The sequence below is a fragment of the Branchiostoma lanceolatum genome, chromosome 18, assembly GCF_035083965.1.
Source record: "Branchiostoma lanceolatum isolate klBraLanc5 chromosome 18, klBraLanc5.hap2, whole genome shotgun sequence".
In the NCBI taxonomy this organism is placed as follows: domain Eukaryota; kingdom Metazoa; phylum Chordata; class Leptocardii; order Amphioxiformes; family Branchiostomatidae; genus Branchiostoma; species Branchiostoma lanceolatum.
In genome coordinates, this window is record NC_089739.1 from 14501258 (window position 1) to 14523736 (window position 22479).

At 39.6% G+C, this 22479-nt stretch overlaps 1 protein-coding gene across 1 annotated transcript in view; it reads left to right on the forward strand.

Annotated features, from left to right (window-relative positions):
• The first annotated feature begins 3136 nt into the window (after positions 1-3136).
• Positions 3137-22479, forward strand: part of LOC136424032 (low-density lipoprotein receptor-related protein 5-like) — a 51851-nt gene continuing 32508 nt past the window's right edge. Inside the window, exons 1-5 of the mRNA XM_066412435.1 lie at positions 3137-3140; positions 3502-3948; positions 19514-19762; positions 20534-20696; positions 22119-22240. Of these exons, the coding sequence (XP_066268532.1) occupies positions 3137-3140; positions 3502-3948; positions 19514-19762; positions 20534-20696; positions 22119-22240 (985 nt within the window). The remainder of the gene's footprint in view (positions 3141-3501; positions 3949-19513; positions 19763-20533; positions 20697-22118; positions 22241-22479) is intronic.

Genomic DNA, 22479 nt, shown 5'->3' on the forward strand with positions numbered 1-22479 from the left:
CTGTGTGCCTGCGCCTGTGTGCGTCTGACTCTGTGCCTGTGTGCGTTTGTTTGTTCGTCCGTGTGCCTGTGTGTTTCCATCGGTAAGTGATTAACTTCAACTATGTTATACACTATTCCGGCATCCTCGTAAAACCCACGTATCCACATAGCAAGCACCTGTTGGACTCCCTTCAAGGCCGCACAACCCTGCAGTGCTGCCTTGAAAGGGAGTCATCGCGATGAGAAGATTAAAATGAAACCTAATAGGTACCCATTTTAATTGATTATGGTTTCTTTAATGATTGCGAGACCGGAAATAAGTAGCGATTTTTAATTGTTGTGTATCGTTAAATGGCTGAAGCCATCTATATTTCAAATTTCATTACTTAACTGTAAAGATTGCAAGTTACAGCGTCCTTTCAAACATGTTTCCCCAACATGCTATGATAAGCCCTGTTATCCTTTACTTTGTCGAAATGATCAAGTACGCTTAGAAAGAATGGAAACAGAGAGAGAAGTAAATAGGACAAAGCTTTGCGGTAAATAGGACAAAGCTCTGCGGTAAAAAGGACAAAACTCTGCGGTAAAACGATTCTCTGATTTCTAAAATTAGAGATAGACTACATTTAATGTCTTTTAGCTAGTGAAAGAAGCGATCTGTTGATATTTTCCCTTTCATTAGTTAAGAGGTTATATTGTCCTATTCGTTAACGGTTTGCCAACATCGTCAATGTCGTCCAACCTGTTTCTTACAAATTAGTGGGAATGTAGAGATATAACAGTTTTCTACAAAGAACCATACGGGGCCAATAACTTTTCCCCCTGCCATAGCATCGCACGTTGGGGCTAATATACAGGGATGGTTGGGATGGGTCTATGTTAAAGAATTATGCTATTGTTAAATGTTACTTATGTTCGTTAACTTTGATTTTTTTCTATTCCAGTGACCTCCATTTTAATAGACACAGGCAAAAAATTCCCCGTAAGTGTGCAAAATATTATTAATTTGCAAATGAATCCCCCGGAATAAAAACGAGCAGGCAATTCATTAACATTCCGTCTTCGTGCTGTTTCGAAATGGGTAACAAAATAGGTAGCGTCAAATTACATATAGATCACGTGATATACACAAGGCACTGACTTCACGAGCTTTAGATGATTTTCTCTTCAATCCTTGGACATAGGACAGGAGACAGGGCAGTGCTACGATAGGGATAATAGGGTACCGTCAAAAGCCTTTTTTTGCAGGAGAACAAGCTTAAACACCATGAAGGTTTTTCTATTGCTCTGTGTCTTCGCAACCTTTTGTAACAGTCCAATCAACGCCGAACCAGGTAAGCGACACTTTCAATAACTACTTTTTTTGTTAAGATAAAAAGCAAAAAAAAAGAAGTGACTCTCAGTTGTTCTAGGCAACCCAAGCAACACAGCAATAGAATCAGTTCCAGCGTGTTTTGTACCCCCAAATGAGTCGTAACTAGAAATGGGGTCCCCATACGGCCAGATTCGTCGCAAAAATGTGTCGGTCGGATGAGGGTTTAAAAACCTAAATACCTCTTCATTGCTGCAATTGTGGCATGAAAAACGTTTAGAAGAATAAAAGGAACCTAATAGACGATACCCTACCGTACACAACTTTACAATTCCCTTGTTAGATATCTTATCAAAAACTGTAACTTAAGCAAGCGTTTTAGATAATGTGATATGGACGTTTAAGATAAGTGTTTTACGATTTTTATCGCATATCAAAATTGCCCTAAATATGTAGCGTTGCTGTAGTGACATGTGCAGAATCTTTATAGAATCTTCAACGTGCCCCACGTGGAAGCTAAGCATAATTTGTACCATACGTTATGTAGCCCCAATTTCCCCCTACTCACATAGTGTGAAAATATCCCAAGAGGTGTGCTGCTGGCCCAGGTAAGATGTCACCTGACACCCTGAAGGTGTGAATGCTTGTTCGACTGTACTGTCTGGGAAGGAACCAAGAATGTGTATTTAATGTACAGTGTTTCCAGTAAGTTCGAATATACATGTGGTTTGAATGCCAGTTTGAATCTAGCTGCCATCTTCGGCAAATAGCCTGTTTTCGGCATAAGTAGCATAACTGAGGAAATGAACGACGGCTTCTCATAATAATTGATATTCAGGTCGTTTGGACAGAGATGTTCAAAATGAAGTTCAAATTATGCAAATTGAGACTTATTTTGCATAACCAATTAGGTAAGTTGCTATTTGTAGTGTTTTTTTTTCATTAAAGGACTCAAAATGTGTAACATATATAGCTTATGGCAGGTAAAACGAAAAAGCAGCCATCACCATTAACACGTACCAATTATACGAATAAATCAATGATTTGAGTTGTTTATGTAAAAGTATCATAGAGTCCATTCCAAGTCACCACGGGGGTTGTTATTGTCCTAATTTACAAATGTTTTCAATTTATTGTAATTATTAGTGTGAGAGATTTTATCCTTTATAAATATTTTGAATGTGATTTCAACTTTATAAATATTTCTCAGGTTTTCTAAAACTTTAGAAATATTCATCATGTGGAATATGATATTTCTAACAGTTTCTAAATAATGGTAACAGCATTCTACCATTATTTACAATTATTTACAATTTCCTACCATTTTCTACCATTATTTGTAACATCTTTATAAATAGATCAGAGGGCTGGGAAGAAAGCAATTCACACATCCTTGCGAAGTATAGGGATGAATGGTTTCCACTAAGGACCCAACAGTGTCCTGCAGTGAAGTCTAAAGATGTACAAAAGCAGACAGAAGGGCCGGATTAGCACCTACGTTTATGGGGGCAATCACCATTCTACCATTCTTAACCATTTTCTACCATTTTTTGTAAATATTTACAAAAGTGAAAGAATAACATAGATGTTTAGAAATTATTCTAAATAAAGAGATTTTTATGCAGTTACTTTCAAAATATTTCTAAATTATCTAATTAAATTCAAAATATTCATATTTTTATATTCAATCTTTTAGAAACATTTAGAACTATTGTCAGTCAGATATTCTTTTATGAGAATTTTTTCTAAATTATTACAAATATTATCATAAAACCCTCTTAGTGACTTGGAATGGACTCTATCTTATCTAAGTAATACATGTTTGTACTGTTAATATTGCGACATGTGTAAGCTTAATAAAGGTGTACATGACCAAGAGCAGATTATGTAAATGTAAAAGTCATTTGCATAATAAAAATATTTTGTGAAGATATGAGGTCTCCGTTTACAATAGACAAGTCAAGTCATGAGTTGTAAGGCACATGCGGTAATATACAGGAGTGGATAAGTCACATGTGTTAATGTAATATGTGTTAATGTAATGTGTAAATAATTGTGTCAATTTAAATGTAGCTTGTTATATGTACGTTTGTTTTGAGACTCCGGGAAGATAAGCTACGTATCCAAGTCCGAACTGTTGTTTTTGTGTGCTTTCGACTTCCCTGCTTCGATAGAGCTGATGTAATGATTCTGCGTCCTCTTCCCCAGGTTTGTGGCTAACAGGGAATTCAGCATGGGTTGTGAAATCCACCGGCACACCGTGGGTCTACGATGGTTTGACATATGATGCAGCAAAAGCCTTGGATGGGAACACTGAAACCTTCTGGAACCCCCAAGGTACCAACAAAGACGACAACAACTGGCACATTGTACTGGACCTCACAGTTACCCACGTTCTGACCCGCATCGCGATCAACTGCTTCGGAGACAACATCCATGATGCTGCAGCCTTCAAGTTGCAAAATTCGCAGGTTGATAGTCCGTACGACTGGGAGGACGTCATGTCCGTTAGTGACGTGCAGGGAGGGACGGAAGAACGTCAAGAGTTTGGCGGGTTCGAGGGAACAGCTAGGTACTGGAGGTTCGTGGTCAATCAGACCCACTCGGGCCACCAGCCATGGCTCAGAGAACTGAACCTCTTCGGAATATCATTAGGTAAGGTAAAAATCGTTATTGTTTTGCAAATTATTTTACATTGACATTAACTCTCCTTAGACATGGCTTAATAATTTCAACTATATGTGAAAATCTGTTGCCAATCAGGTCAACAGGCCAATCATGTGTTTTGTACCCCCAAATGAGTCGTAACTAGAGTTCCACGAACACATTACCTTCACCAAATAATCAGGGCTTATTATGGACAGTGATCAATATTTACATGCTTTAATATCATACCCTGAAAATTTGATCATACAACATGCTGTTTAAAAGTTATGAGGGGATGCAGTCTAGATAGGGTTTAAAAATGGTTTGATGGTTAAGGACTAGTGTACAATGTAACTGTCTAGTGTGTTGATATATGTTAAAACTGGATATGAAAAAAATATAAGTATGTTGATATCATACGGGCCCTTAAAAGTTTAATTTTGCAGTGCCGTAAGTTGAAAGTGATGATGAAATGGTACAGTCAATTTATATGAATAAAATAAATCTTTATTCTATATCATTCACATTTTGAAAGACGTAGTAAATGTGACTTTACAGTACCTAACAGTACTGCAGTTTTGGAGCAGTGTACTCTCCAAGCAGAGCAGTGCTTTGATGTGTTTTTAGGTGTTTTTGTCTGGCTTTCTATTTTTCCTTTTTCGTTATGACGCCAACGTGCTTTGGAAAGAAATGCCTAAACTGTACACGTCAAAAACCAGCCGGACCCACACCTCTGCTTGGCAAGTAGTCCTGTGCTTTATTTGTTTACACGTCCTACTTTTCCCAGGGCATCTGTTAATAAGACCTGTTTTCGGGGACACCGTCACATCTTTGAGAGTCCCAATCTAAAATGCAGCAAACTATTATTAGTCGTTGATTATGTAAAGCACTATCTGAGCTATCTAAATATCAAATATCACGACGATCTGTCGACCCCTTCTCAAGTTATTCATGTCAAAGGTCAAATCAAAAACAACCACTGCAGTTCCCAACACGCCGCTAGGAGGCCCAAACTTACACAACTTACTTCCTGTGGCATGAACTATCTACCACACAAAATTCACGACCATAGCCTTTTCAGAAAATATGCCCTCAAATTTTGAAGCTCGGCTGCAGTGCCTTAAGTGCCCGCTTGAAGCCACATTATCGAACTTGACCTTCCTGTCTGTAAACCCTACCCATCCACTAAATATCATGCAGAACCACTGACAGCTTTTTTTAGTTATCTTGGCAACATACAAATACACATTTACACAAAGACCGCTGCAGTACCGGCGGAAAATGCCAGGGGAACCATTTTTGAATTTCACCTCCATTCCTACAACCGCTACTTACCTATACAAAATCATGTTTACCTCACCTTTTTTGGCTACCTACAAAAACACAACTAGAAAGGCAACATTTGTGGGAGCAAATGCAACATGTTTCGCCCATTTCCCTCCCCATGCAAAAAGCGACTGTGGCATAGAGACTAACGTTTGTTGTATGTCTGCAATGTTGGTATTTGAATGAATAATTGAATTGAAGACCAGTCAGAAATGGATCTCTCCCAATTTGAAACCCGGCCTATGCATGGATGGGTTCTTCCAGGCACCCATATTCATACTGGACCATTAAAAACCACCTTCACCAAAAAAACTGGACCTTTTTAATAATCACAACTCTCTATTGTTATTGTTAATGTTGTTGTCAACGTCCAACACGGGATGTTTCCTAAGTTGGGAAACTTTGGACACTTTGCGTTCACTATTGGGCGCACTGGTGTCCAATATTCGTGACACAGGGGTAGAAAATTCGTGTACATAGCGAGGAAATGTCAGGTTTCACCATAGTGCCCAAGCTTGCAAACTTGTGGAAATCTTTGTTTCCACGCAGTGTTAAAATAAGAAAAACACCGTGTGTGTCGAAAAATACCACCAGAAAAGTTTTGAACCTTCTCAATTGCACTTAACTTCAGTAGGGCACAACAATAACAACACAAGAATGGGAGCCAGGGAGTAGTGAAGTTGTGCCTGTCTGCACCTGTCAGAGTACTAGTAGTGTCCCTAATTAAATTGACTATTTCAACCAATCAGGTTCACTGCGCGGAAAGCCGAATTTCAGGGTCAGAAATTGCCTTACACGTTCATGGAAATTCTACATTTCCGTCAGAATCATGAGATTTCTGACCTGTTTACGTTGCGCGTCCGGTCCTGTACGTTCCCTATACGTTCCCTAGATTCTCACGGAAATGGACCACTACCGTGTACAGGACGTTTAAAGGGCCTTACACACCCGGACATATACCCTTAAATGACCATACACTGCAGGAAATTCAACGTGTATTGGTCCGTGTGGCGATGTAATGTGAATAATTCAGCGGCAATTATCACCTCATTATCTCCCCGGGTTCTGGCCTATGGAGTGCGCTTGTGCGGTATAGCGGGAAATTCACCGTGTAATGGTCCGTGTGGCGATGTGATGTGCATAATTTAGCGGCAATTATCACCTAATTATCCCCCCGCATCCACCCGGTTACGCCTTCAATATTTCTTTTGTCATGGAAAGCGGCTTCAAGGCTACTGCCTCCCTCCCCCCTTTTACTGGATTTTGCCCCCTCCCCTCTTTCCACATTTTTAGGTTTTTATCAATATCGTGATAACGCCACATTCATTCCGTCTGAAATATCGATTATCAGTGTTAACAAAGATGTCTAATTTTATTCATGTCGTTAACCACCGGCTCTTCGGTTGTTCGGATTACGATTGTTCGGGTGGTCCTTTGAAATGCCAGCGTCTATTTGTTCTAGCTTCTAGAAGACGTCGTCATCTGCTCTCGGCCGGGCGTGAGTGGCGCAGAAGTGTCGTACTGAAACCTAGCCTGTCATAGTAGCACAGTCCGTATGATTTGCCGCTTTTATAGGCCTGTTAGAATGAGGTTCGTTCCACAATCCAGACGGACACGCCGTTGTAATTTCTTCATCCGACAAAAAGTCCGGGGCAAAGCCGTATATATAGTCAAAAGTCCGGGCTGTAGTGCTTTACAAGGACGTCGGAAATGTAGCTCCATGCCGCGATGTTCTGCATTCATTGCGAGCCCCTTGTCTCAGTCTCGTCGTAGAATAGTAACCAAGCTCCAAATAATCCCGGGCATCGCTGGATATAACCCACGCTAGTATCCAGACACAGGGATAGCGACAGCACACATCTGCACACAACCACACGGAATCCTCAAATGCCAACTGAAATATTTGAAAATTATAACAGGAGCGTTGATTGGTCCTGGTTTTTAAATCACGTCCCAGAAGCAATGCTATTGGTTGTACATTCCTTTACATAATTTGCATGGACATAGACACAATTACCTGTGAAACGCCAGGTATGTCTATTGTATACATTTAGCTTTGAACGGCCTGATTACTAGTATTTCACAGTTACACAATACCTGCCAGGGAAGGTGTAAAAACATGCGGCTGTGTCTTATCGACAACAGCTTGAAAAAGCAATAGGTTCGTTAGCAGTACAAAGTAATGTTGCAAGTAAATCGTACTATCGACTATATAACTAGCGACATAAATTGAATAAATCGAGCCCAAATATATCATGTTTTAGAAAAATATCACTAAAAAGCTATGGACACCATTCATTGCAAGATGAACATGTGTGTGTGTGTATATTGTACCAAGGAAGTTAGCACGGAGACACGGACCTAGTGCCTATGTTGATAGTAATTCGTGTGTGTCGTGTGTCGTTAATCTTTCTTTTTATCAAAGTGATACGCACTGTAGTCCAGATTTATGTGACTTGAAAAAACACCTCAGTCTATGCACAAAATGAATACAGAAAAAAAAGATTGTTTGTGACCTTTGTCTTAGAAACACAACCCCAGACAGCACATTACACATCAAACTGATAATTGTTTTTACAACGGGCACATTTTCACAAAAGCACAGCTTCACATCAATGAGCCTTTATAATGTCCTTGTTCACATCAACTAAGGACATTATATAATGTCCTTGCATCAACTCGTAGATTTCAGAATCAGATAGACCATGGCCTGTTGTTCATCAACCGGTATACCATCTACTAGACTATAAAACAAAATCCAAACATTTTGCTTTTCATATTGTTTTTTTTCGTGTCGGGAAAAATGTTATGACGTTACGTCGTATACCATTAGAACCACAATTGTGTGATTTAACCGTGGGTTTGAGACAAACTGTCTTATTCCAAAACAAAGAAAATTTATTTCTGCTAAACACTGAAATTGGGTTGGGGGTTTAGACGTGCCACACAAGGCTAAATGTTACGTTCTATAATTGTCTTATTCTACTGCCCAAGTATTCATCATATTGGGTTCGATCATTTACATGGCCAAATATGGACGCCCAGTGAAGACTTGTTAGCCTAATCTGACATCTAGCCACGGCGACTCCAATGGTAAGACGTAGTTTGCTTGTATATCATTATAGGGTTCCAGAGGAAGACAATGTAATCTTGATATACAAGTAAAATAAGCCTTTCCACCAGAGTCGCCGCGGCTAGCTGACATCATGGGTTGCTTTTTTCCAGAATCAAAACTTTTATAAAACATTAGCTTTCCTTTGTTCAGACAAAGCACATCATTCAGTTTGTAGATAACATTATGCAAATCAACACTGCGCTGGACAGTCAATTAAACTCAATAAGCATTCAAACTGCAATGTAAAGCTTAATAGTACATCTTGTTTATAATTAACGAATAACTTCACGCTGAATCGGGTCACCTATTTCTAATAAAGAACATTGAACGCCGGGCGCTTGTGGTTTCTGTCTAAGAAAAAACGCACCAGACAACACAATACACATCCAACCAAAGCAATAAACTGAATGTTTGTATTCACACCAGGAAAATGACTATTCTACAACAGTACATTTCAAATCAACTCGTAGGGTTAGGTCTGCCATTGTGATGGAACTGTAGCGCATGTTATCTAACGTTAAACATCAGATAGAGCCGCTTATGTATCGACTTCGTTAAACAAGAGGGTCTGTGATTTTTAGTATAATACTCATTTTTCTTTGAATGTTTTATCATTGGGCATTTGTACATCGGTTTTCGTGTCGGGAAAAAAGTTATGAGATTATCTCATATCCTAGTTTACCGCCTTTTGTATATTTCAGCTGTGGCTTTCGGGCCAGGGCGGGTTCCTGGGCGTGCGCGGGTTTCTGAGCGGGCGGGGGGCTCAGCAGGGCGGGCGAGGGGCTCAGCAGGGCGGTCGGGGTCTCTGGCAGGCGGGGGTCTCTGGGCGATATAAATGTCGCCCAGCCCAGAACGATCGCGACCGTCGTTTAGATCTAGCGGCGTCCCGCGCGGTTCCCCGTTGGAAATGTCGGCACGTTCAAAACCCAGCCTCACGATGTTGGTGTTTTTGGAGACCTTTCTTGTCGACCTAGGTGGATTTCAAAATAAACGACATTCAACATATTGGAACGCCAATTATCCATTTTGTTCGGACGATCTGCAGCTGGTAGAAACGCTTCTATCTCGCTTATATCAGATGGCCCCTTTAATATAATCAAGAAAATTAGATCACGTTAATTCAAGCCATTTTTTTCAGCTTTTTGCCAGTAGAACATGATTTTACCTCGGTAATGTACAGGTAATTATCACCTAGAACGCACGAAGGGCCGTATATAATTATCATCCTTTTGTCATCCGTTTTCCACTACACGTCAAGTATAAGGATACCATTAATTCCCATACACTTTCCAGGTCCAGGGGTGCAAGAAAAAATCTAGGACCGGACATGGCGATCCCTGAAACCCATGTACACAACCCTTACACAGTGAATTTGACAGGTGTGTAAGGGCCCTGATACTCCTTGAAATTCGACTTTTAGAGCAGTGGTTGAGCTTGATAAATCCGTGTTACAACGCTCTCTCTCATTGGCTGACCGAATTAGTCCACCTTGCCAGATGAATAAAGATGTGACCTAAAGGTCAGTGACCCCATATGAGGAAAATAGCCGATGTTCTCCCCAAAATACCCTCTAAAATCGTATTTTGACGTGTTGCATGCCAAAAGTACGAACGGCATTCTTTGAATATTTGTTTTATGTACCCCCATAGTAAATTTCAGGTCATTTGGATGTATTTCCAGAGCACAGGAGGCCAAAATGTACGTTTTTGGTCAGAAAAAACTCAAAAAAATCACTTTCAAGGTCAATATCGAAAAAACAAAGGCTCCCAGGGTATTTACCCACTCTACCTGTATACCAAATTTCAGCTCTGTTGGTCCAGGGACGACCGAGCTGAGTCGATTAGAAGATTTGACAGGAGAAAGAAACCTTACGAACACAATATGTTGCGCCCAACAGTATGTTGGGCTAAACATAATAATTCAAAGTCCGCTGCAGTACTGATAGAAAAACGCCAGGTAAACCATTTTTGAAATTGACCCTCCTTTGCACAACTGCTACACACCTACCTAAAATCATGAAGATCCATCAAAGGTTTCTCGAGTTGTGTTCTTGACATACATATAGACCCACACAATAGCTGGAATAACCGAAAACAAATTTTTTTCCGAGTTCTCGGCGAAGATGATTATCTTCGCCGAGTACTAATACTCGGAGAAGATTATGTTTTTGGTTGAGCAAGCTGTTGGGTGGGTCTGTATGTATGTCAGGAGTATAACTCAAGAAAACTTTGATGAATCTTTATGATTTTTGGTAGGTGTGTAGTGCTTGTACAAAGGAAGGTCAAGTCCGAAAATGGTTCACCTTGCGTTTTTCAACAGCATTGCAGCGGACTTTGCATTTTTGTTTGTTTGCATGTAGGCAAAAGAAAGTGACGGAAACGTTGATGGATCTTCATTATTTTTTTGTTTGTGTGTAGATGTTGTTGGAACGGAGGTCACGTTTAAAAATATTTTTCCCCTGGTATTTTCCCATCGGTACTGCAGCGGGCTCTGTGTGGATGTGTATTTGTAGGTCACCAGCATTACTCGAGAAGCTGTTAATGGTTCTGTATGATATTTAGTGGATGATTAGGGTTAACAGAAAGGAAGGTCAAGTTCGATAATTGGCCTTCTAGCGGGTACCTAAGGTACTGCAGCGGAGCTTCAAAAATTTGGGGGTATACTTTCTGAAAGTGCTATGGTCATTTTGTGTGGTAGATAGTTCATGCCACAGGAAGTAAGTTGTGTAAGTTTGGGTCCCCTAACGGCTTGTTTGGAACTGCAGTGGGTGTTTTTGTTTTGACCTTCGGACGTGAATAACTTGAGAAAGGGTTAACAGGTCGTCGTGATGTTTGGCATGTAGTGAGCTTAGATGGTGGTCTACATAATCAATGACTAATTATGCAAATCAGGAGCTAATCGGCATAATAAGTTAGGATTGTTTGTAAATCCACGGCATTTCAAAATGGAACAGGTCACATAAACAGAGGGCCTTGCCTAGACGTTATTGTAAGGTCAATGTAAATAAACAGATGGGGCCATCACTACTCCCCAAGCAGAGGTGTGGGTCCTGTTGGGTTTTAACGTGTTCAGTTTAGGCATTTTGGCAATGTTTTATAGAGGTATAGACTTGTTTCCAGGGGATTGGAGTGTCAAAGAGGTACAGCCATGACAGCTGAACATTATGTGACATATCTATCAACTTATATGACATCAAAAATTAATTATACATACTTCTATACTTCTATTAATCTTAATATTATAATAATGATACTATTATATTGAATTGGAATACAAGTAAAAAGAGGAAAAGAACCAAGCCAACATTACTATATTTAGCAGAAAATTGATAATATGACATTAAGGACCCGTCCTGATTTAATACATCGTTTACAAACAGAATTCTTCTATTCAAAAATGCATATGAATCTATAGCATTAAGTAGTTCTTCTTCAGTAATTAGGCCCTCACGAGCTTACGGCTGCTCATTTGTCAACTGCTTTTTGGGTCAGGGGTCAGGGGTATTGGCGGTTCCTCAAAGGAGTAAAGGGAAGAATAAAAATCAACTTGTTTTTCTAAAATTTCCTTGGGATCACAAGTAAAATTTCATCTGATATAACTTTAATTTTGAATGTATAATTTCTGTGAACCAGATTTAGAAAATAATTAGTGCACCTCTCCCCCAATTCAATCCATCGAGCTTTGGATCTTACTAAAATTCTTTGCAAACGTTGATTTTACAGTGACTCTAATTGTTTTTGTTTGTTGGCCAAATCATCAAGAATAGAATCTGGGGGAGATTGCATGTTATCGATTTCTCTTTGTAAAATGTTAATGTCATCAATTAATTCTCTTTTTCTGGACAGATATTTTTTATTTTTCCAACTTAAAAATTTTATGCAGTGACCTCGGAAAAAACATTTTTCAGCTTCCCAAACAATCAGGGGGATTGCTGTCCCTAAATTATCTGAGAAAATTATTTCATGGCTTCTAGAGTCCATTCACGGGTTTTTTAGTGATATTTGTAATATCTTTGAATTATGTTTTATAATTACAAATTGTTATAAATATTTACAAATGTTTAGAAAAAAAGTCAATATGAGAGTACCATATTGTAGAATTTTTTTTCAAAAATTTGCAAATATTTCAAAAGTGACTGTCAAAAGAAATCATCTTTTATAACAAATTTGAAATACGAATTGGTTTGTGTCAAGGTTCAAAAGATTTTGAAATATAGATATGGGTCATTAGCCCCCCGTAACGAGCCGCTAATCCCACCAAAGCATGTTTTGGATTGGGCGGGGACCGCCGACCGGGCAGGAAGTCACTGTGTCGTGACAGAGTCTCCGGGTTCCTCTAGTCCGGAAAAACACAATAACTGTAGTTTTGCTACTCAAAAAGGGCCAGCAAACGTTGCAAGCGATCAGGAACCAACATTGGTTAAAGGACCAGACGTAGTAACGAGCTGAAACAAAAGTTTTATCAACGCCAAATTCGGCACAATACAAGGGGAGAGCTGCAAAGGGATTTATCCCACACAGGCCGCTGCTACTTGGGAGGATCTATTCTTTCTGTAGGGGGGCAAAGCTCCTTGTAAATACTCTGAAGTCTGAACCAACGTAAAAGATTACAGATACGAAATTTCAGTAATAATGTAGGACTGAAATACTGATATACTTAAATTCTGTATTTAAAATCTTAAACTCTGTTAATATCATGTTGAATGAAAGATATATAATGATATTTCAGACAGCGTGTTCCCCTGCAAACTTTCCTTGTCATGCCGTCTGCCGGGAATGCAACAACACGAGCGCGAGCATGAAGTTTTGATTGCGAAACAAAATCAACGATCTGACACTCTTCATCTCTGGAACAATAAAGCCTCTATATACATATATGCTTTACCCTGTTGGCTGATTGACGTTTTTAATTTGCACTGGGACATGGAATTGCTGAAGGTCAGTTGGTTGGTCCCAGTTCAACTTCAGAACATGACATATGCTGGCGCGCCCGTGGGGGAGGGCGGCAGACTACTATTTCTATACAGCTTCCGTCAGTACTTTTTGTCATTTCTGTCGCATATTTGGGTCGTATCTGCAATTTTTTTGGGTTGATTGATAAGGAAGCCAATTGATTAGGCACTGATGATTCTTTCGGATTGTTGTGCTGCTAACTTACAGGTAGACCCGTTAACTGTTTGTTTACTTTACTCCCGCGGCCAGCCGTGAAAGCACGGCGGGGTGTGCGCGCTGCCTTTCTACGTCTATTTTTGGGTGTAATCTAACTAATTAACAGCAGACTGCGAATTTCTACCTTTGAAAAAAAGATAGGAAATTCGAAATAAAGGCAAGGGGGTGTAATCAATCTTTCGAAAGTATCAAAAATATTGTTCTCAGTTCCGTAAATATTTTGAATACTCAATAGACAATGTGGGAACAATAAGAAAGTGTAAGCTTATTTCGAAATGTTTGGAAACTATGAAATTTGGATTACAAATACTTACTACTATTTCAAATTAGTTCTAAACAATGTCAAAAAACACCCGCGCGGTGACTTGGAATGGACTTGTCTTTCTTAATGTGATGGATTTCAGGGTTAACATTGTTTTTAAATAAAATATGATTAGAAGTGCCATGTTAAAATACAATGGATCCCCCCCGTTCATTTTGCCACCTAGTCTCAACAACTGAAGTAGAGTGGGTCTCTTAAAGAAGAAAAGATAATATTGTATGGTTTGTCTTTAAGCCAACTAAAAGTCCCCCTACATTTGATAAAATTACCAAAGCCAATACAGTTAAAGCTTGAAATTTGAAGCTGTACCTCTGTCATGTCTTCTGAGATACGTCTGGTAAGGTGAGAAATCTGCAGGAGTCATCTGGGCAAGATGGGGATGATTAGCCTAAATTCAATCAAGCACCTGTAACGGCTTGCCGGCCTGTAACCGCCCAAGAGCTTGATGGCATGCGATGCTAATCCAGGGGAACCCGCCTATCTAAATATGGATAATTTATGAAGCCATCATCAGCCCACATGGACTGCCTGCCACCACCAGACTCTAATTTGCTAAGGGCCTAGTGCTGTTGCTATCCAGTGATTGACAGCTACAGATGTCTGATCTGCAGGTGGTAGGACTAGAGTTTCACAGCCCTCCCCTCAAGTGGCTTCAGAAATCAAAGCCCCAAAAAATCATTAGGAATGAACTGAAGTATAGGGGTCAAAACTTGGTTTTGGACGTGGGAGAAACTGCCATTGTCTGCCTCTAAAGGAACAGATAAAGCAAGGAGGTTTAAAATACCTTTTGACAGCCTTGTATGCGATATCATTTCTCCCCCCCCCCCCCACCATCTGGATCTCATTTTCCATCCCTTCCTCCCCGTCTGCCTGTGGTGCCAGGTGTGACAGCTAACAGACAGCCTAATTAGGTGGTTTCTATGGCAATGGGGACCTGGCTTAAATCCTTGCCTCTGATTGGTGTTACTATTTTGATAACAGTTCTCCCAGTTTAGAGCAAGCAGAGCACAAACTCTGCCGGGAGGGGACAGAAATCCTCGGACAGCTGTAGAAGCGTTATACAGACTAGAGGATGATGAAATCATAATATCTGCATTAGCAAAGGAAAACAAAACTAAACAAACATCAACAGAAATCAAAACTAAACAGATATCAACAGAAATCAAATGTAGAACAACAGGATGGTTCACACAAACATACATATAGGTGCACTGGGTCTCAGTAGCCCTCTGCTAACCACCACTTGGCTGAGCCATTTATATCAACTTTGTCAGTATTCCGCAGAAAATGAAAAACACATAATTATAGCAGAGCAAACTTAAAAAGCTTAATCAATATATCATTTCACTTATCAGCACAATCAGCAACATAAATTATCCAACAACAAAATCAAATCATAAAGGCAATCAAATATAAGATAAATGCAACAGAATAGAAGTCTATGGGCCAACAAGGCATCACCCTTATTACTTTCGCTGAGAAGGTTATTCGTTGATGCTTGTCTGTGTGTCTGTTAGTGAACACGATAAGTCGAGAACGCCTGGATGGTTTGTTGTCGTAGTTGGTGTGTCGGTGTGTTTGTGGGAAATCTCAAGATGATTAAATTTTGGGCGAAGTGCTTTGCATAATTAACGAGAAAAGTGTAAAAATGTGTTATATTGTATGAGTGTATACTAGCTGGGTGCCAGCAAGAACGTGTTACTGGTGTAGGGGAAGTGTTACTGGTGTAGTAAGGAGATATTCCCATTGGGCCAGGGGGTTCGACTGTTCAAATTAGCTTGTCACGTAATAGTTAGATCCCGAGACCTGGGCTTCTAATAAGTGGATTTGGCACCGCCCACCCGAGGAGTTTGTTGGCTCCCGAGCTAGGGCAGAAGGTTATGCATAGGGTAGCGTTTGTATGTATAAGAAGACCAGCATAACTCAAGAATGCCTGGATGGGTTGTCTTGATATTTGGTATGTTGGTAGGTCTTGGTGAGACCTGAAAATGATTGGATTTTGGGCCCTCTAGCGGCTTGTTATAGTACTGCAGGGGAAATTCCTGTTTTGATATCTCATGTTTTGGATATGCTATGGAACCGACTTTTGAGTGGTAGATAGCTCTTTGGAAAGAGAGTAAAAGGTATCGGTTTGGACACCCTAGCGGCATTTTCTGGGACTGCAGGAGCAGGTTTTGCTTCAGACTGTGAAAGGGAATAACTCAAGAAGGGCTTGATGGATGGTCATGCTTTTTGCTAAATGGATAGCTTGAGTGATGATTTACATGAATTAATACTCATTATGCAAATCAGTATCTAATTTGCATAACTAATGATGAAAATTGATACATCCTCCAAATTCCATGATAGGACTCTCAAACATGTGACATGACTGAGGAAGAGAGAAATTAATATCAACTATGCAAATGAAGACCTCTTGTGCATAATTAATGAGATATACTTTAACTCCATAACTTACGTGGTGCTTTGTTTGATTGGATGATAATGATGCAAATCAGATTCTAATTTGCATAATTAATGAGGCAATTTAAAAACCCGCTGTGTTCCATGATATGACTATTCAAATATGCGAATTTGTAACTGAGGAAGAAAGGAATGTTGATAGATAGAAAATATGCAAATGTAAGCTAATTTGTATAATTAATGTTAAACTACTATAATTCCATACTAGTTAATGACGGCAATTTCATTCTTGTGGCATTTGGAAGTAGCGTGAATGTGAACACCATTGAATCAAATTATGCTAATGAGGAGCTTATTTGCATAATTGATGATAAACGTTAGCATAACCTTCTTTGTTTCGCTCATAGTCATACTTTGGACAGCTTATGTTATTTGGGTGAAGACGACCAACTGGTATGATTCATAATTGATGAGAAACACTCCCAATACGTCAGTCATAAAGGTTAAAATCATTTGGCGAAGGTATGAGGTCGTAGAACTCTTGTTTAGGGTATCATATCTGTTCAAATCATCATGTAACAGAACATAATAGAAATCAAAATAATACAAAATGATAAATAGAGTGATAGAGAACCTCCGTTCATCAATATGCATATATTATTGTGGAGTGCAAATAACACCTTTATTTTGAAAATAGATGCAGAAAGTCATTTAATATCAATCAATAAATAATGCATGCATTACATACATATGAAATACAATGCAGTACAGACATTTCGGAACCACAACAACTCTTCGAAAAGTATGAACTGGTGACTTAATTTCAGAGCCACAATATATAACTTTAAAAAAAAGGAAAAATTTTGATTTGGTTTCTGAGCTGTATATACCTTTACGAATTCAGAGATTGCTACTTCCCGAGAAGAAGTGCCAACACTACAAGGTCTTAATTCCTGAGTTGATAAAATGTTCTTTATTCTGAGAATCTCAATAACAAGTTTACAGTTCAGAAAGTTCTTGCTGTCAACCACAGTTCAAACCTGTTTAACTTCCATGGAATCCTTGGTTGCAAATACAATGTCCACTGCATCCACTTTCTTCACAGTCTTGCCGTCTACAAGTGGAATCGCACATGTGTCCTTCGGAGGTGTCCAGATGGAAATCTTCGAATGTCCTCAGGTCCTTGCGGCTGTCTTTGGCCTTGGCTATCTATCTCTGCGTCGTGGTCGGGAACACGTTTTCCGCGGGAATGTTCTTGCACTACGAAGTCGTAGCCCCTCTCTCTCCGTCTTTTTCTCCCAGCACGCAGGATCAAGTCTCGCTGTTGAAAATTGACAAGTCGCGCCAACATGGGGGGGGGGGGGGGTTGAGCTGAGTCTGAGTTGGTCTGCGAGTCGATGTACAGCTACGAGTGGAATCGGTTCGCGTATGTTCAGCTGACTAGAAACAAAGTCACGAAACACCTGCACAGAATCCTAGTCCTTGTTCCACATCAGTCCCAAAACTATCACATCAGATTTCATAGATAGAGTGTCTTTCCACTAGAAGATCTGCCATGACGCTGTCTCGGCGTGCCTGTTGTAGCGCATGGCGTAGTTGAGTCAGTTCGTCGCTCTGGAAGCTGGCGCCATTTTCGAGTTCATTGACCCTCCCTCGCAGAGTAGTGATTTCCTCCGATATGGCCACCACTTTGGAGTCTCCAACTGCCCCAAAAACTTGGGTCCCACAACTTTAAACTCTGACAGCACTTCCTCATGCTACTCTTTGGAGTGGAAGAGAAACAGCTGTGCTAGTGTACGGAGTTCAGGCTAGAAACTCTCCAGGCTACTCTCACCCATCCGCCATCTTGGGTAGCTTGGGGGGGGGGGGTCTTGTGCTGTCCGGGATTCTGTTCTTTGCTAATGTTTCTGGCTCGTTTGTCCCGCCGTTGCGGCATCAAAAGTGCTGCCGAGTTTCACCAGCACTTTTTTAACAAAAGGAGTAAACAGCGTATCTTTTACAGAGGGCAGTTATGCGGAAAAAGTTCGAAAATACGGAGCAACCACAAGTCCCGTGTTACATGGGGGCCACCATTTTGTTTCTTCCCAATACATGATTATGACTTTACAGGACATGGCGAATGACAACAGGCTTAAACATAGATCAGTGATACCGAACATGACCAGAATAGGCCAGAAGAACAAAACTGGAAACCAGATTAGAGACTTAGGCGTAGCCGTCCTTCTTTGACACTAACAGACCATACCTGTACTACGAAATCATCTGATATGTTCAAGTGACGTAAACTACCAGTCTACTACTGACTGTCGTGGTGTTCACATTGGTGGAGACATGGCTGTGACATTGACCGACGTAGATAACTCTTAAACACAATTTAGCAATGTGGAGACCAGGGATATGGAATAGATAATTAAAAGTACTTGTTATACCGAAATACCTTATATTCATCTCACCCAGAATGTAAAATAATGTAAAATAATGGCAACTCTGAAAGATCTTATTGATCTCTGACGAATTTTTGTGTGCATGTACATGTATTCCAACTACTAAGAAGATTTTACAGAGCCCATTTTCTTAGAAGTTATAGTGTTTGTTAGTGGCCCGGTTCCAATTCCAATCCAATAACAGAAATGTATTACCATTGAGATTCTAGCAACAAGTTATTATTACATATTGTTCAAATAAATGAAGCATTTTGGTATAAAATATGATTTTTTTCAAAATGTATGAATTTCGATGATGAGTATTAAGTTTTTACACGTCATCTCCAAATGTCACAAACGAATTAACAAAAGATGTACAAAAAAAGCCAACAGAAATGATCTTTGTGAAGGAAATTATCCATCTATCTATCTCTATCTATCTATCTATCTATCTATCTATCTATCTATCTATCTATCTATCTATCTATCTATATATATATATATGTCTCTCCATCACTATCCTTCATCATATATCTATCTATTTCTATCTATCTATCTTCTATCTATCTAGTATCTATCTATATATATATATATATATATGTCTCTCCATCACTATCCTTCATCATCTTCACTATCCTTATATAAATTTATATATTGAGAGAGATAAAGATATATAAACATATATCTTATTCACTAACTCACCCTGAACGGTAAGTTTCTTTGATTTTCATAATACTGTTGATGATGAATAATACATGACAATTTATTTTACAATTAGTTGTTGTATTCTTCAATAGTATGTCTCCCTTAACAATAGGAGACGTGGGCTCCCATAGTACAAGAGAGCCTTTCCTCTTGGTCGCTGAGAAAAATGCCATTCTTCAAATAAACATCACCTCTGGATCTACAATCACGCTCCCGGTCGGATTTGTAGGATCGCCCATCGCCCTGGACTATGACCCGCTCACCGACTATGTGTACTGGTCAGAGCAATACGATTACCAAATCAACCGGTGTCGTCGTGATGGATCTGGCAGGGAGACCATAATAGATACCGCCAAGACCTGTCAGTTACAAATCATAGTTATCTTCTCCCTACACACACTGGTCTTTTGCGTTTTGGGGTATTATTTCCTCTAGCTACGCGCGTTCGGCAAAGTATCGGCTTACACGAGGCAATATTTTGGGTGACATAAAAATATTCAGAAATAAACAATATTGGGAATGAAAAATCGTTTCTAAATGAAAAAAGTGGCGAGTTTCAAACTTTGAATGTTGTCATTTTCCAGTGAAATACTGATTTGCTTAGATTTGTCTCCCAAATTCGCTTATTTTCAGGTTTTAAGGAGGTCAAGCAAATATCGGTAAGGAATGGCTCCAAATGACAAAGGAAAAATTTCTAACTCTTGAAAAATTTCTAACTTTTGTATTTTGCTTCGACTAGGAACGAAACAAGATCCTGTTTTTGTGTTGGGGATTTTCTAAGTTTTGTTTTTAAGTTTGATTTTAAGTAGAGAGAAAAAGATCTCTCTCTCTCCCAACTTTAAATCAAACTTAAAATCAAAAATTAGAAAAACCCTAAAACAAAAACACAATCTTTTTTCGTTCCTAGTCGAAGAAAAATTAGAGATTTTCAATTTTACATGTCACCAATATCACTGTGTACACCGTGTTGCTGCTGTGTTCTACCCCAAATAGTGTAATTTTCCATCTTAGAAATATCACTAAGATTTGATTCTTAAGAAGTGCACTTTCAATCATATTTTCGACTTATTTTTTGTTCTTTTTTTCACAGAGAATACATTGAGACTTATGTCTGTATTTTTTCTTCCTTAAGGTTGGGGCCTGGCATTGGATAACGCTGGGGGGAACATCTACTGGTCAACCTGGTCCAAAAACACCATTTCTGTAGCAAAGAATGATGGATCGTCCGTCCTGACACTTCTGACGTCACCAGCCATCGAGCGTCCTGACGGCCTGGCCCTGGACCCGAGCAATGGGTGAGTAAAATGCATATCAATTATAAACAGGCGTATTACACAACTGTGTTTATCGTAACGAACCTGCATGCATTACGCCTGTTGTTTGGTATCAGAGAAAACTGCTGCGGACGACTTTTATTCTTTAAGACACAATGACTATAAAGGGATCAAAGATATGCAGCAGAAGATAAAATCATCACTCCATATGATGTGTCCTCGCTTTTCGCTTCCCAAGGAGAGAGAGAGATGGTGATTAATGTGACGAAAAATTAATCCTGGTTTGTAAACATTGATCATCGATACTAAATAGGAATATATATGGCTCTATCTCAATATCAATAAAAATGGGAGAGAGTGTAGAAGGAATGGGTACATTGAAGAGGGGAGGGGGCGAAATCCAGTAAGGGGGAAAGGCAGTTGTCTTGACGCCGCTTTCCATGACAAAAGTATTAAAGGCGTTGCCGGGTATGCCAATCTGGGCATGCGCATTAAATGAGACCAATCGGGGAGAATATTAGGTGATATATTGCCGCTAAATCATTCATATTCTATCAACACACAGCGTAACACAGTAATACTGGCTTAAGCACTCGATGTAAAACCATTATGTTTTCCAGATGATAAGATACGCCAAAAGACAGCTACTGAAGCAAGTTTTGGATAAAATTTTGAAACAATTAAACGTTTCACGCGGCGTCCGCTATCATTCGTCTGAGACTAAAGGAAATAAATGGAGAGCAAAGTTTAATAGAATAACTCTAAATCAATATGTTAATGAAGGAAATGTAAGTGCCTGAATAGCCCGTACACATAAGTTTACACAGCATGAAATTCACCCTGTGTTACGTTGTGTGTTGATGGAATATGAATGATTTAGCGGCAATATATCACCTAATTATCTCCCCGATTGGTCTCATTTAATGCGCATTCGTCGCTCCTATTTGAATGAGGGTTGCTTAACCTACCAGACGTACACGCCATTGTAATACAACAAAAGTCGGGGGCGAAGCGGGAGTCAAAGGTCCAGAACGTTTTGCTTTACAAGGAAGTCAAAAGGGTAGCCCCAAGCAGCCATGCTCTGTATTCAAAGGCCTTGCTTTAGTCTTTTCATAGAATAGCAACAAAGCAACAAATTATCCAAGGCACCCCCGGATAGCCCACTATAGTATACAGTCACAAAAACAGCAACATTGCACAAATGCACACAAAGATACGACCCTCTCAAATGACAACTGAAAGATTTGAAAATGGTGACAGCTTGCAATTGGCCCTGGTTTTCAAACCACGTGCGAAAATTCCATTGGATGTGCTTTCTTAACAAGAATTTGCATGGAAGAAGACACAATCTCCTCTGAAACATCAGGTATGTCTATTGTATGAATTATTATTAAAGAAAGTTGGCGGATTTCACGGAGACGTTTACCTGACTCTTTCCTACAGACTAATGTACTGGATGGACGATAATAATGGCAGGGTTGACCGTGCTGCGATGGACGGCAGTGACCAAACCACCATCATCACGGGCCTGGATCATGTCGAAGCCATTAAGATAGACTACAATGGTGAGAAAGTAGTCACAGTTGGGGAATATCTGAAAACAGTATACCCATTCATACAAAAGAAATAAACTGACTAAGTAACAAATTTGTCAACTTGCATTGAAGGCAAATTCACGGCACAAAAAACGATATCTAAGCATGCTTAAATCATGCTTAAAGTTCGTGTATTTTCCTGATTCACGCATCTATATTCCTCATATACGAGTACGTAAAAATGAGCATTACGAGGCCTTTACGGCGGT